This window comes from Fringilla coelebs, assembly GCF_963513975.1.
Source record: "Fringilla coelebs genome assembly, chromosome: 5".
In the NCBI taxonomy this organism is placed as follows: domain Eukaryota; kingdom Metazoa; phylum Chordata; class Aves; order Passeriformes; family Fringillidae; genus Fringilla; species Fringilla coelebs.
Genome location: NC_140033.1, coordinates 39,457,356 through 39,473,577, shown reverse-complemented (window position 1 = coordinate 39,473,577; position 16,222 = coordinate 39,457,356). Strand labels below are relative to the sequence as shown.

Below are 16,222 nucleotides of genomic sequence, written 5' to 3'. Positions count from 1 at the left end.
TAATGCAACCTAGTTTAGATCACAATGCAATAAAAACATTATTGAATCATTTCAAGTCGTATGAGTTTGAATTACTCTGTTTTCCAGAGGCTGGTAGCTGGCAGTCAGTCTGCAATATCCCTTTTAGTGAGTTCACTGTCATCTGCATATTTGCAATTGTGACTGCTTTTGGCACTTTCTTAACACCTACGAGACTTTCTTTTGTGCTTTCTGTGGAATTGTGATATTGCAGGTTACATTAAAATTCGCTTTTTCATTTCATTTGCATCTGAAATACAGAAAATCATGGTGGAAGGATTTATTATTGAGAGGAATGGGGAGGGGGGGGAGGAAGTGGTTGAGAGTTTCCAAGATGGAATAAGTTTGCTGTGGTTAAAACCTATAACATACTCCTTACACACTCTAAGGAAAATATTGCTGTCACTGGTGCTTTGGAGAAGGTCTAGGCATTCTCTTGGTATCAGAATGTATCCTTTATGAATAGTTAGCAACTCATTTTTATTTTGAGATGGAAACTTAGCTAAGCCTCTCTCTGTCAGAGATGTGGTGGGCCTCCAGCACAGGAAGGACATTGGCTTGTTGGAGTGAATTCAGAGGAGACCAGCAAGATGATTAGGGGGCTGCAGCCCCTCTCCTCTGCTGAAAGGCTAAAAGAATTTGAGTTGTTCAGGCTGGAGAAGAGAAGACTTCGGGGTGGCCTAATTGTGACCTTCCAGTACCAGAAGGGAGCCTGCAGGAAGGATGTAGAGAGACTTTACAAGAGCACGTTCAGGAAAAGACAAGGGGGAATGGCCTCAAACAAAGGGAGTAGATTTAGATTGGATGTTAGGAAGAAATTCTTTATTGTGAGGTTGGTGAGGCACTGGAACTGATTGCACAGAGAATTTGTAGATCCCTCCTTCCTGGAAGTGTTGAAGGCCAGGCTGGATGGAGTTCTGAGCAACATGGTCTGGTGGAAGGTGTTGACACTAGAAGAGCTTTGAGGTCCCTTTCAACCCAAGCCATTACATCATAGTTCTGTGATCTTCAGCACCAACCAGAAAATCCACTGTATTTAGCACCTGCTAAAGTTTCCCTTCCCTGCTGCTTGCCAGTGAGCAGTGATGATGCTACATTGTTGAGAAAACAACTTTTTTGAAGCAAAGTGTTCTGTTTTGCCAAGAAAAGACACAATTAAATAACAAAATGCCTTGTCTATACTTGTCATTCCTTAGAAAGCAAGGCTGGTGTTTTTTTGGCTGAGACAGGGCAATGTTACATTCAAACCATTTAATTTTAGGTGATCCACTCATTTATTGAGTTGCCTTTGAAGCTACCTGCTTTTCTCCCTCAAGGATCAGGAGTCTTGAGCTCTTAACTTCAAGTACTCTGAATTACATTTAAATTAGATAAGGTGTGCAAGTCATTCAATTTCATCTTTCCTGGTACAGATTCTCTGTCATAGCAGGTAGTTATCTGTGCTCTCTCAGTTTCTTCTCTGGAGGTCTGGCCTTTTAGCTGTTTGGGGTTCTTTGATCAGCCCTTTCTCAACTGTTAGGAAATTTGCCCTACTAATAGATGAGATCTTCATTGCATCGTGGCTGGCTGTGTGTGTTATGGGGATTCTTCTGGGTCCTACTAGCTCATATCTTTCTTCTCCCTTTCTCACTATGTTTTATGAATACTTTAGAGATATTGAAAGTATTACTTGAAGGACACAATGTACAGGTGTAATCACAAGGTTGTTGCACTTGCTGACTTTTCAGTCATCATAAGATGTAAAATTTTGATTTTTAAAAAATAAACATTAGAAAGCTGTATTTTTAAGGCCCCAGATAATGTTAAACAATTCTAATTTTTATTAAAAGAACATTGCATTAGTAGTGTTGTCAGATCCTCATGGTTTAAATTTGGATTCTTTACACTAATCAACAAAATACCTCTGTTTTGCAAATCAGATCCTATGTTTTTTATGTATGCATTTATCTATATTTGCAGTTTGATGTATTCAAAAAGATTGCTTTTGTCTGGATCTTTGTCTGGAGTCTTTCATGTACTGTAGAGATGAGACAGGAAAAATATAGACAATATCTATCCAGTGATGCTTTGATGTCAATTCTTTGGCTGTTTGAATAATTGTTGCCAGAGTAGTGTTTTACTCTTTTTATTACATTCTTTTCATTGTAGTCAGTGAAGTCTGTGCTCAGTTTTATATGGGCATGATAATTATTGTTACACTTGAAAATCGTGTTCTTGGCTATTTAAAATATCTGTGTGCAAAGAAGCCTGATCATAGGTGTGAAGAAACCCTTTCTTTCCTGGACCTCTCCTTGGTCTGCTGCAGCATCAGGAACTAGTAGCAGCATAGCAAAGAAAACAGAAGTCATGGATGTACCCAGCTGTCTCATTTTCCTCAAGCTGTCTGGTATACACAACTTCAAGCACCTTTGTCATTATTTTCAACAGATTTTCAACATCGATTTCTGTTTCTTTTCATTAAAAAGATCTAGCTCTTACAACATACTCTGTCAGGAAATTTGGTCTGATTTATGCTTCAAGTAGCTCAAGGGAATGTTGCAGACGGAGAAAATAAACAAAACAAAAAGTTCCCAAAACTTATTTTCTTCTTGGAGCATTTTAAATTCAGGCTTTCAGTCAGTCCGGTGTTGAGTTTTAAACCATTGTCAAAAGTGACAGTTTAAAACAGTTTTAAAAGTTTTTGTGGGTAAACATGCTGGTTTAATACATAAAGACAAATAGTCCTGTGTGATTTCTTCACTTGCAAAGTTTTATGTTTAATTTACATCAAAATTGTTGAGTTCTTCCCTTTAAAATTAGAATTTAATTTAATTTTCTAATACACTCTTAATACTGTTTCTCGTGGAAGTTCTTGTGGAAAGACTGGCTTGTCTACCTTTCAAACTTAGGCAAGTTGTCAAATGTAGAAATCTACATTTGAGCTATGGAGTGGAATAACCAGTTTTGTGTGCATTTCATTCTAAGACAGTGTAAGGAATACATTCAGAGCAGGTAGCTCTGTGTGCAGGGTCTGTGCCTGGGGACAGAGACTCAGAGACAAGGCAGGAACCCACAGCCCCCAGACTGCTCCACTTGGACTGTGAAGTAAAAGATAAAATCCCTGTGAGATAAAAGCACAGGGATTCTTCCCTGTGAGATAAAATCACAGGGAATCCTTTGCTCAGGATCCCTCCTCAGAGGCACCAGGTCAAAAAGTTATTTGTTTAATGCACCAAGGTTAAATTATTTAAAGGAATCCAGTGTGGGCAGGGATCCAGGGATATCATCCCTGCCCTGTTGCAATGCAAGGTGAAACTATAGCTAAGGTCTAATGCAAATAATGGTTTTCAATCCCATAGATACTCCAATTTTCAGATTCTTTCAGGAGACAGTAAAGAAAGAAGCTTCTGGTTCAGGCTCTTCCTCCCCTACAGCTTCTTATTTATTTTGTATGTAAATGCTTCCACTGATATCCTCCATCTTAGGTCTGTCTTTCCAAGGTGTGGTTTCACTGCCTGCATCTGCCACTGTTCATTTTTCAAGTTATGTTAATGTGAAGCTGAACTGATTTCTGACATCTGGCTCTTGCCCAAAGCATTATGAACAACCAAGAAAAAGACCAAAATCTTGTTAATTTGTGCTTTATGCTGCTTGGCAGCATCATAATCAGTCTCAGTTCTTGAAACTTTGTGTAAATTGTGTATCACTGCACACTGTGTGTTTGTTTCATCTTTGGGTGCCTTTTTGTATCTCAAAAAACTGGGAAGGAGATATTTAAATGCAAAGAAAAATACTGTACCTGAAATCTGTGAGTTAGGCTTCTATACTCACATGAAAAAGAAAATTTAGCAAAAGCAGCAGAGTGCTTGGAAACATTGCACATGTATCCCAGCTTGTTCATCATAGAAACATTCTCAGAGCTATACTTGCAAAGTGCCTAGAAAAGCTAGTGGGAATTGATAATATAGATTATTTTAAGTAATTTCTTTAAGTCAGCAGGATTTTGTGTGATAGCCCTGACCTGTTCAGGACCTGAAAAGTGCTGTACAGTGAGACGGATTGCTTGGAAGCTGATCCAACAGAGTAGCATTAAATCCCCAAGGAATTACCACTATCTGGGCCTGTCCCATTCGTATCTTCAAGAGCAAGCTGAATTTTTTCAGCAGTATCTTATCTAGAAGGATAAACACTTAAAAGAAAAAATCAAACTAAGAACAGTACAACCAGACTATGAAAAAATTGTGTGTTAACAGTGTTAGCCATATTTCCTGGGCTTGTGGAATGAGGTAATAATTATAAATGAGGTACCAGTTGCTCCTTTTTGTTTGCTCCCAGTCATACAGAATATCTGTGTTCCAGAGTCCTCCAGAGCCCAGGCAGAGCAGAATGGCTCCCAGGGGCTGCATTCTGCACTCACCCAAGGGCACATTTCCTTCTGCTTACCCTGCTTCCAGGCGATCAGAGGGCAAAGTGTCCCTCTGGAGGGAACTGGATGTGCTGGCACATGCCTTCAGGAAAATGAGGGAAATATGCATTGCTGCAAAATAAGTGATTCACTGAATTGTTTTTTTTTTCCTTATGTAGAAATCTGAGGAGTGAAACAGGAACAGATTTTGGCTAGGACTTTATGGGGCAATCAAAGTTGTATGAGGCTGTAGATAATTATTTAGGCATGGTTTTGGCTTTGCTGTCTGCTGTAGTCATACAGTAAGAATGAAAATACAGGACACAAAGATTTCAAATTAGAGCTCGTATGATTCACTGTGTTTTGAATATGCGTTTCTCAGTTTTGTCTTTAACAAAACTCTGATAGTCCCTGTGATCCTTGAGAGATTTCTGTCTTTCACAACATCTGTGAGATTTCTGAGGCTCCTCGGGTGTGCTCAAGTCCACCTAACCTGGGTCTCTCAGCAGGGCTGTTCTCCAAGCACCATGAGCACAGGTTAGCATCATTCTTAACACACCTTCCTGAACAGGACTTGTCTTTTTGCAGGGCAGTGTGTCCATGTGTGTGAACTGCTGTCTCTTCCTTCCTCACAGCCTGGAGAAGAGATTAGTGCTGTAGGCTGGGGTCTGGTAGCTGGGTGATTATCAGAGCAGGATTTCAGGGAGTGCAGGAAAACTCTGTAGGTGTCTTTGGTTGTTAGTTTGTTTTTTCTTTTCTTTTTGTCTTTCCCTCCCCCCCCCCCCCCCCTTTTCCATGCTAGTCATCAATAAAATGACTTGGAATTGAACCTGGAGCATAAATATCAGAGAGTTCACACTTCATTAGACAGAACAAAAGAGTAGTCAGAGGATTTCCACAGACCTGGTTTGAAAACCAATCACTATGACACTGTCCAGGCTAACCCAAAAAAATGTGTCTTGGATTCCAAATTTGTTCAATGTTCTTATAGTTTCATATTTTTATACAATATGGAATTTCAGAAAGGGCATTGAGGTGCTGGAGCATTTTCAAAGAAGGACAATAAAGCTGGCAAAGAATCTGAACCACAAGTCCAATGAGGGAGCTGTAGTTGTTTAGCTTGGCTGTTTGAAGGGAGATTATAGCCAGGTGGGGATCCAATTCTTCTGCCATATTTCAAGTGAAAGGATGCAAGGAAATGGCCTTAAGTTGCCTCTCCTGAGGAGGTTCAAATTAGATATTAGATTATTTTTCAATGAAAGAGTGGTTAGGCACTGGAATAAGCTGGCCAGGAAGGTGGTGGAGTCTCTGTCTGTGGAGGCACTCCAGAAGAGGTGTCTGGCTTTGGCATCTGGGGATATGGCTGAGGGGGGATTATGGTGGTTGTTGATGGGCAGGCTAGATGATCTTGAAGGTGTCTTTTAATCTTGATGATCCTGTGTGTCTGTGAAATGAGCATGTCCTCTGGTTTCTGTACTTGCAATAAGAAAGCCCCAAAAAACAAATAACAAACTTCTTGTCTGAGAAGACTTTATGTGGAGGGAATTCTGACAATTAGGAAGGAAAGGCAAGGTAATATTTTTTTTTCTTTTTTGAGTGGGAACAATTCAGACAGTTCCTTTTAAGAGTCTTTTTATTAAGTAAATTTTTAATGATGGAATACATGCCTGAGTTATTTCTGTGCATTGGTAAAGCACAAAGGCTCAATCTTGAGATGCTTTACTGGATATATGAACTCAAACTCTGCATCTGTGATCACTGTTCTGAATCTTTGTTCATTGTAAAAAGCATCTCCTACAAGAATATTGTAAATATTTTATAGCATAAATCTAAGATTTTATTTTAACTGTAGTAATTTTATTGAAATATTTTTAAAGGGATTAATCAAAGAATAGTTAGAAAGTTCAGTTAGTTTGATACAGGTAAATAAATATATTTGAATCTTATTTTCTCTTTATAGTGGTCACTTAATGAGGTATTAGCTTACCTTGTTTTGTCATGTAACAATACTGTGGCAAGATCACTCTACAGACTGCAAGGTCTATGTACATATTAGGTTTTAAGGAATAGATCTTGCCAGTTTTTTCATGTAGATTTCACTGTGCAGTGACAGGAAGTTCCCAGTAACCCAGTGGCAGTGCTCCCATGGATGAGTTGTGTACAGGTCCACAGAAATACCAGAGAGCTATGGTGATACAGATGGTTTATAGGTGGGTTTTGTTACTTTATACCTTTTATTCCCCCCTTGATATTATCATCATCAAACATATAATATTTATTTATGCATAGTGTGTGTGCATACATATGTACAAATATTGCTCCAAGGGGGCCTTTTTTTTATTTCTGAGAGCAGGATTATCATTATTTTCTAGTAAGTAGGTTCCACTTGTCCAAAATCTTCATTATAGAATCAAAACACCTGGGAAAGATTCTGCCCTGATTTATTCAGTACAGTAATAAATTAAGTTTATCCAGTGAGTATCTTTGAATTTTTCAGAAGCTTTCCATACCACTTATTATAAAATCTGACTTTCTTGTATATTCCTTGTCCTTATTTTGGATGTGGCCTTGAAATTAGAGCTGCACTGCTCTTATCATAACTGAGGGGAGGATTTCCTGCTTTACCAGAGCTTTGACTGGGGACTTGCTAAGAAGGTTTGGATTATAATAATGTTGGTGCTTAGGAAAATATGTTCTTTTTCATGTGACCTGGATAGTGAGATCACTTGTAAGCCCAATGTAAGTAACTAGTTAAAAATGCAGTTGCTTCATCTTCTAAGGTTAGGTATAGCAGTGTTGGAATTAATGAATTTTGACCTAATTCTCATAGGTTCATTTAGAGAATTAGGTAAAACTCCATTTCATTTTATTGCTTCCACAGAAACTTGAAATTATAGTCTCATATATCCTTTGTCACTATTTCCATCTGGTTGTGAAAGGCAGGCCAGTTTGCTGCATTTGTGTGCCATTGTTTGTGATTACTGTTTCATGTAGTCTTGGGAACTCCAGGAGGTGTAGCATGGCTGTGTATGACCTAGAAGAGGGCATTTTGTAGGTAATGCATTTTCTGAAAATGCTTTTAGATGGGTCACAGCCTCACACAAGACTCTTGTATGTGGAAATCCAAAAGAAAGATGAAAATGAGACTGGAAACATTTCTAAGTCCATCAGTAGGATACAGCTTGAGGATCTGTCCCACTGCATGTCATTCATAGCAAATAGTAGCCAAAGGGCTCATCCCAAGCAAGAATATATGCGTTCTAGAGATTAATTTTCAGAATTTCTCCTTCCTTTTAACCCTATTTTCTCCTCTGATAAACTTTAATTTTCTCCTCTGTTAAACATTTTCCAAAGGAGAAAGCCCAAATTGTGAGAGGTAGTGTCATAAATGTTAATGCAAATATGTTGTAGTTACTAAGTTACGAAATAGAAGTTGATGCTATACCATTAGATGCATTCTTGAATGGAATAAATATTCCATCAACATGCATGAATGGGAATTGCTGCACTAACAATGCATAACTCTTTCATAGCTCTTTGTACCTCCAGTGATTGCCAGTAATATCTTCACGACAATGTGGTGCATTTACCTCAACATACATTGTTTGACGAAAAATAATTTCAGAGTTCATGCACAAATTTTATACTTTTAATGAAATATTTTTATTTCCCTTTTCTTACACTTGACATTTTGGATAGGAAATTACTATGGCTATAAGGAAATAGCCTTGCAGCGCTGAAGTATCAGGGATTACTCATTTCCCACAATGCTAAGTTTCCCAAGAGTCAAAATACTGGACTTAAACCCCATCAGCTGCTAGAATTGAATTCAACAGAATTAATTTTATACCTTTTGTCACTATGTCTTCAGTGGGTCTTCCCCAGTTTTACCAGGGGATAGAGGGGGAAAATTGTTTACAAGATAATTTGAAAAATTATTATAAAGTTACGCAGAGAATATTGCTGTCAACAGTGATGAACAACAAGAATAAATTAGATAATAGAGCTCAGATGCAGCAGTCAAAAGTATACAGTAGATCTACCTTTTTTAACATAAGTGCAAAATTATCAGAAAAATCATATATCAGACATGTGGAAATTAAAATGTGAAAAAAATTGTGAATTATTTACACATTAGTCCAGATGCATTTGTTTCAATGTTAATAGTGGTGTGTGTGTGTATACCAATATACACACACACACACACACACTGAGATGTAATTTAGGAACCATTGAACCATGATTTAATAAAGATGCACGAGACCGAATGGGTAAAATTTATAATGCGTGTGTTTACTTGTGCTGAAGTATTGTTTATTTAAAATAGTGCCATGCTGATATAATGTGTATTGTGTTTTCCTTAAAAAATTCTGGAACAACAGTGGTGGTATAAATACATCTGAACATGATACATGGATTAACATGAAGTTGCTTTGCATGGAAGTTATCTTTTCCCAAGTAGCTGCTCGGTATGAAGTGAAATATCCTTTAAGTAAAGAGAATAGCATTATAAAAATGTTTCAAATATTTAAGGCTGTAAATCTAAAGACGGGAAATCTGACAGAAACAATTTAAAAACTTGTCAGCATACAGGGAGTTTTTCTTAAAATTCAAGATTTATTTTTTATATATGACTGCATAATTCTCCTTTAAAAGACTGACATTTTAAAAGTATTTCCAGTATTTAAAACTGTTATAGATCAAAATGTGAGGATCTTTGCAAATATGTAATTTGAAGATGGAACTGTATACCTGCTTGTGGCTGTTAAATATATTGATAATGTGCACACTTTTGTTTAGTGCAAAAGTAAGCTGTAATATACAGTCAGGCTTAACTTCCTCAAATTATAATAGAAAATTCATTGGAAAACACATCTTGCAGTAAGTTGTGTTTTTCATATGTTAAAAATACTGGAATCCAAAAATACTGTAGTTTTGCCTGCTTTAAATACTAGGTTTACTCTATTGAGTTAGTAAATAATCACAGAAATAAATCTTAAGTGAATATTTACTTTGAGAAATGATCAAGCTCAACTATAATTAGCATGAACATTGTATGTATTGTTACATATGCTCTCAGCAGTGGAAAGAAATTGTTTAAAGGTTTAGTCAAGAAATGATGGGTTATTTACATCTAGAATTTTTGAAAAGGTCTGCTCTTAATTTCTTCTGAAGTAAATTTTGAAATCTGAAGAAATACCACTAGGTCAGCTAGCCTACTAGTCAAGATCTGTCTAAGGAAAATTGTTATTTATTGGGCTCTGCAGAAATAAATTAGAAAGTGATAAAAAGGAGGAAAAATAGCATTCAGTGCTGAAATATATTCTTCAGAAGCTGAAGGGACTTCCAGATTTTTTAATGGCAGATAGCTTCTTTCCTACTTTTTTTTATACTCTTATGATTGCTTGATGCAAGAAGGAAGTCTGATCATGAAAAAATTATCAATTTAACAGGTAAATTGTACCTATAATTTAATAGGTTTATTTATTTTGATGTTTTTCCCCAAGACGTTTAAATATGGGAGAGAAGGTCCTACTTTCTTCAAACGTCCCAAACAGGTGTAAAATTCTTGCTTTATGTAGAGACCTCAGGTAGAAGTCAGCCATGGAGCTGGGATTATTTCTCCCTGGTTATTGGACTGTTCAGTGCTTCAGAGACCACTTCTGTGAACGCAGTGCAGAACACCAAAGTGATCTACCATTTGGTTGTTCTCAGTTCTTCATGAGCCAGGAGATGTAACAATACTTTCAATTTCTTTATGTGAATTTCAGTTGAGCCACATCAGTGTTCTCTTGGAGAAGCTTGTTTGAATGATCGCGTTCATCTGTCAGTATGGTGTAATTTAAATAAACTGTAGTACTGTAAAAATTTTGTTCCATTCAGCAGAATCTCTGTTGCCCCCTTTTGCAGATGACGGTTGCTGCTGGTACGAGCATTGAGAATAACATTCAAAGGACCATATCCTGCCCTAATGTATGTTCAAAATATCTTGGTTTTTTGCGTAATTTAAATGTGAAGCCTCCTTATGTGAATTTGATATTTTGTTGCCCGGAGAAGCTTGTGCATCTTGAGGTTACTTCACATAATGTATTCCAGGGTCAATGAATATTGTACTACAAGTGAGGTCTCAGCCTATCAAAATTCCCAAATTGCTGTAATTTCTTTCCATACAGTTTGATGGCGCAGCTAAATAAAGATGATGATAATATATTCATAGTTCCTTCTGCATTTACCTTGCTTCCCAGCCAACTCAATGCTCCTGTCAGTTGAAATCAGTAGAAGAGCAATAGACAAAATGAGGAAAGCAATGAGAGGCTATATTTATTCTACTTAACCATGTCCTAAATTGCATTTTGATATGAAGATGTGTAACAGTAAATGTGGAAGGAAGGTAATTTCATTTTCATTACTTAGGCAAATGTATACTATGACTTAAAATAGAAGGAGGGAGGACTTATTATTGCTTATGAAAGGTAGAATTAGTGATATATCTGGTTAAGAAAAGAAGAAAATTATTCACTTGTAGTATAATAAGTCATTTGTCTTTTAGACCAAAACTATTTAGATAATGGAAAGTCATTGAGACAAAATTGAACTCTTATACATTAATGGGGGAACATTAATGAAAATTGGGATGTACTCTTGAGAAAAGACTGTGGCTCTTTTATAGAAGCTATTTTTAATCATGTAATGTGTTTACTAATTTATTTTTCAACTAAAGATTATCATATTTATAGGGGAACTGGCAGACGGAGTTCTGAATAAACACTTCCATCCCCTTAAGTTCTTTGAAGATATAGCAAATAATCAAGGAACAAGCACAATCTAGTTAAAGTAACTAATATCTAAAAGAGAAAATGCTGGGATTTAGTATTGGTAAGAAGTGAATTTGTCCTCCCTGTCTGGGAAAATTATCTCAACCCAGTCTTTTTTCTGGAAAGTTTGTGCTTTTAGGGAAACACAGAGAAATTCTTTACACTGCATTTTTAGTGTCTAGAATACTGCATCTGATCATCTGAATCATTGTGGATTTCTGCATAAATTTGTGGAATAGATCAATATTATAAATTCTTGGCTATATTTTTGTACTGTTTGATTCGATATTTACACTTGCTTCTGTGCAAAGGAAAAACTCTTCCTCAATACATAGTGTATGATTAATCTCCAATCTCTTCTGGATTTTCAACATGACCTTAACTTCTGCAGTGCAATTTTAGTATCCCGGTTTGCAAATTGTACCATTTGTAATGGACAGACAACAATAGCTAGTAATATAGAAAGACAATAATATGGCAGAAATTATGAGCATGGAAAAATGCCCTATTTCTAATTTAGTTAGAGAAGTTCATGCTATTACTTCAAAATGGTTTGTGATCTTTTAATTTTCTTTGAGCAACCTGCTCTAGTGGAAGGTACCTGTGCCTGTGGCAGGGGGTTGGAACTAGATGACCTTTAAGGTCCTTTCCAACCCAAAACATTTTATTATTCTATAATTTTTGAATTCATAATTAATAATGAGGAAAATATGTGTCAGTTATAAAATAATCCTGTTCAGAGAGAGAATATAATCCATATCAATATCTACAAGTCATCCAAATGCACTTGAGCAAGAGCAAAAAGTGGAAATTTGCACTCAGCCTTTCACTCAGCATCTCACAGGGAGGACAGGAAGGCAAGTCAGTTCTACTTTACAAGTACAAAATGGAGTAAATAATTTCTTTTATTCCATTCAATGCCAACCCCCCAGTTACCTGTGTGAACCATAGTTTTAATGGTGGGCATTGAGACTGTCAAATCTGCAGCCGAAATTGTGTGAATGCATGGTAAATTTTCAATTATCGGCCTACGTTATTGTGAAATGTTTCATGTAATTATTGTGAATAGCACAACTCTGTATTTCTGCCTATTGTAAAAGGGATAACTAACTACAGAGGATAGCTTTAAAACCATAAAATTTTCAATCAGTATATGTTGCGCTGATTCAACATTTTAATTACATGCCATTAATAATAAGTTGTAATTAATTGTAAACCTCAGTTACTTAGTCAGAAAGGCACAATACATTTGGTTTGGCTTTTCTGGCTCTCAATCTCAGACCCAAAATATATTTCTAGAACTACTCACCTAGAAGCAGTGTTTGAAATGCTAAAACTATAAAGAAAACATAAAATAGATTGTTCATGAAACAAATATGCTAAAATATTAAAAAGGCTTTCTTAAGCCTGAATAACATTTCTTAATGTTATTAATAACAAATGTAAACAGGTTTTTAGATATAGAGGATTTGTAGTGTGTCATTTTGCTTAATGGAAACACACTGCAAGGCTTGCAATAAAGCTAAATCTCAGGAAGAAACTGCGACATATTCAAAATTAAGAGTTCAGATATTATGGTGATTTTCAAGGTAAAACTTTGTGGACAGGTTCCCACATATTAAAAGTTCTAATCTGTGTGCTGTTGCTCTGTGAAGTTTACACCTTCATAATTATAGACTTCAATTTACCTTTATTCCCACGTAAACTTTCTATTTTCTATTTTTCATTATTATTAACTGTTCATGCAGCAGAAGCTGAGGGAAGAAATGGCTATTATGTACAATAATAAAATGCTTTGCAGATTATTCTCCTCTGTATTGTTTAGTAGGATATTAACTGCTAGGTTTGCTGCCTATCATGCCAGATATCCCAAATCATTATTCTATCTGTCTGTGTTTTTGGATAGACTGGCCTTTAAATGACCACTCCAGTAGCTGTATGCTTCATAAACACCATTGCTTGATAAGAATATCAATAAATGTAAGCTTAAAGTACACATACATTATAAAATGGCTGGATGAATATTAATGATGGATGTAGAGTCACTTAGGAGAGTCTATCATATTGAGATATCTCAGTGCCATTACACGATGACAGCAAGCAGTGCACAGACAAAGACAGCACACTTTGTATGCAGATCCAGTTGCTGTGGTTGCCTGACCCTGAGCTTCTGCAAAATTGCAGCACTAATACTTCTTTTCTTTACAGCTTTTTAAGGTCCACAGCTAAATGCAAACGGCAAAATACAAAACAAAATGGTGACAGATATTAAGCATGCCGTCTCTTTATTCAGAACAGAACTTGAATCTGTGTTTTTGTAAAATAAAATTGAGCTATATAGTAAATGAAATGCTATAGTAAATGCTTCACTGTATATAATTGGAAAGAAAACTATTTCATTTTAATCAAGTGCAAACACAATGCATCTTGTTCTTGAACCACCAACTCTAACGTTCCTCTTTCATGGAAAAGCCACATTTGTTTTGTCTAAACAAGATACATTCCTTCAGAAATTCCTTGAGCTAGTCAGAAGTTTCAGAGTGTAAGTACTCTGAAATGGTGGGTCTTTTGAATTCCAGTATATGTGATTCAGACTGGGTTTTTTGGGTAGACACTTTTATTCATTACGAAGCTTAATGTGCTTAAATTTTTAACATCAACTTTTTATTATTATTTTATGGCTCTAGCTAACATGTAGAGCATATCTGTAGACATTTTATACAGGAGCTCTCTGTAGAAAAACAGAAATTTGTTTATATTTTGTCAAATTCAGCAGTTATGCATCATCTTATAAAATTGCTGGTTTTCATCCATCAGCAATCTTAGTTCTTTACACTATTTCAAAAAGGTTTTTGAGAGGGTTGCAGTAAGGAGGCGGCTGAGGGTGAAAGTGTTGGTAATATACAGATGCCTTAAAATATCAGCATATTTTTTCTCCTCCTATACAAAAATAAAACTCTACTTCCAAGGTTTTTTAAATCAAGGATTAAATCCTGGGTTTTTTCATAAGTTTTTTTCATAGGTTTGTTTGTTTGAATAAGCTGAGAATATTTTTTTTTTCCCTAAATAGAAGCCAAATGCCTTTATTCTGAAGCAGAAATGTTTTATTTTTCTATGTTGGGAACATTTCTGAGATCAAGAGGAAAAAGTACTCCAGCACTGCTACAGATAGGAAGAAAAAAGTCAGAAGCTAAAATATAACTACAGGCCTCCAACCTTTCTCAGTTTGTTATGAAAGCACCCTGAGCTTTCAGCTCAGCTGCTTCAGCTCATTTCAGCTTTATAGAAATCAGGGATTTACCAAACAGTGACCTACCACTTGAAGCTAGAAACCCATTTTATGTGATCACCTGACACTTTCAAAAACCCTCTTGACACATAGGTGTGTCTTACTTATGTCCATGGAAAGGAAAAAAAATTGCAGGGAGGTTTCTTTTCTCAAGGTTTTCACAAACTCCGTAGTTCAAAGTCTTCAGGAGTTACTTCATTCACAAATGAACTTGCAAAAAGAAAAGCAATTTTGATTTTTTTTCTCAGTGACAGTGATTGTGCAGCTCTATATTTTCAGCATGCCACCACTAATCTTTGGCCCTCACCTCTCTCTTCCCTGCCACAGGGCCAGCAAATCTCACTGTGCAGCCAAGCATTTCTGCTTCTGCTTCAGATCTCGTGACAGGCAACCAACTGGCAGCTCTGCTGCTGGGCCAGCGGTGCCAAGTGTGTTAGCTCAGGAGCTAGAAAGAGACAGCAGCGATGCTTTTCAGCTGGGGAGATGTATTGCTGGCAAGTGTGTGCCTTGGCAACAGTGGGGTGTCCTCATCCTCGAGTATGTGGCAGCACCCTCCTGGTAATGCTCTGACATGCACAGCATCGTGTCCTGGCGTAGCTTTGCGAGCGTTCCAACGCTTTCCCACGGCGCTCAGCCTGACTCAGGCCCAACGCGTTGATTTGAGAGATTGAAAAGTGCAAAATGGAAATCAGGAATTCAGAATTGTAGCAGGATTTGCAAGAAACAATTCTCAAATGATATCTTAGTTATTCCACACCACAGACTGTAGCTCCCTACAGCCACAGATCTGGAAAGAACTATGCTTTGGGGAGAAGAGCAGGTTTTCATTGGTTTGGTGACATTTTTCCTTTTGATTCTTACTGAGAAAAATCTTAGTCCTATCACCAGAAAACAGGTGGGACAAAATCTTTTCGTGGCAGAGATCTAATGTACAGGAAATAATTTTCTAGATAACAATGATGCTTCTAGATACTTTCCTACTCTCCTGTACTTTGCATTTGTCTTGCAGAAGAGGGATAGAGAAGAGCTATCAGCTGTTAATGTCAGGGAAATAACTCATTTGGCAAAAGGCAGCTGGCAGATGCCTTTGAAAGAATAAAAGAATGCCATCCATTTCAGGACATGATCAGCTCCTAAGGTATCTTGAGTTCAAGGAGTGAAAACCCTGAATGATGGTATAGCAGGGGGCACTTGTCATGTGGGCTGGACATTTCTACTTCTAGGTCTCTGTTCAGCCCAGATCTGATGCTGTATAATCAGGCATATCTAACATGTTGATGAGAAAATGATTCATTCCACTTTGGGAATTTATAGAGGTTGTATTATCAAATATACTTCTGAGCTCCTTAGACTTATGGATTAGTTCCAAGTCAGTGAAATAATGAATGTCACACCAAGCTATATGTTGCACTTAATTAAAGATTTTAAGGGAAAGGCCCTATCTGCTAGTTTAACCACTCAGCTTGGTAAGAGCTCAGCCTCTCAACAGCAGTAATCCTGCTATGGGCACAAAAATAACACTCTTACACTCTTCCAGTACATCCCTTTTACTGTAATCATATATAGCAATATATTACATTTTGAGTGGTGAGATGGAAATTTCGCTGTAATTGTTTTCCCAGCCAATAGTTCTAGTTTGTTAAATTGCTAATAGTTGTCCTCTAGAAGGAGAAGCAAACATGCCCCAAGAAAGAAAAAGAATTATTTCAAAGGTCA

The 16,222-nt window shown here is 36.8% G+C and overlaps 1 protein-coding gene across 5 annotated transcripts in view; it reads left to right on the top strand.

The window, feature by feature from the left end:
* Positions 1-16,222, top strand: part of PPFIA2 (PTPRF interacting protein alpha 2) — a gene marked incomplete at both ends in the record, with an annotated part of 273,973 nt that overhangs the window by 128,248 nt on the left and 129,503 nt on the right. For 3 of the 5 annotated variants that reach the window (XM_084206211.1, XM_084206210.1, XM_084206209.1), the window contains one exon: positions 10,313-10,375. The exons of the other annotated variants lie outside the window; for them this stretch is intronic. In XM_084206211.1, coding sequence (XP_084062337.1) covers positions 10,313-10,375 — 63 coding nt within the window. The remainder of the gene's footprint in view (positions 1-10,312; positions 10,376-16,222) is intronic. 5 annotated transcript variants of the gene reach the window in all.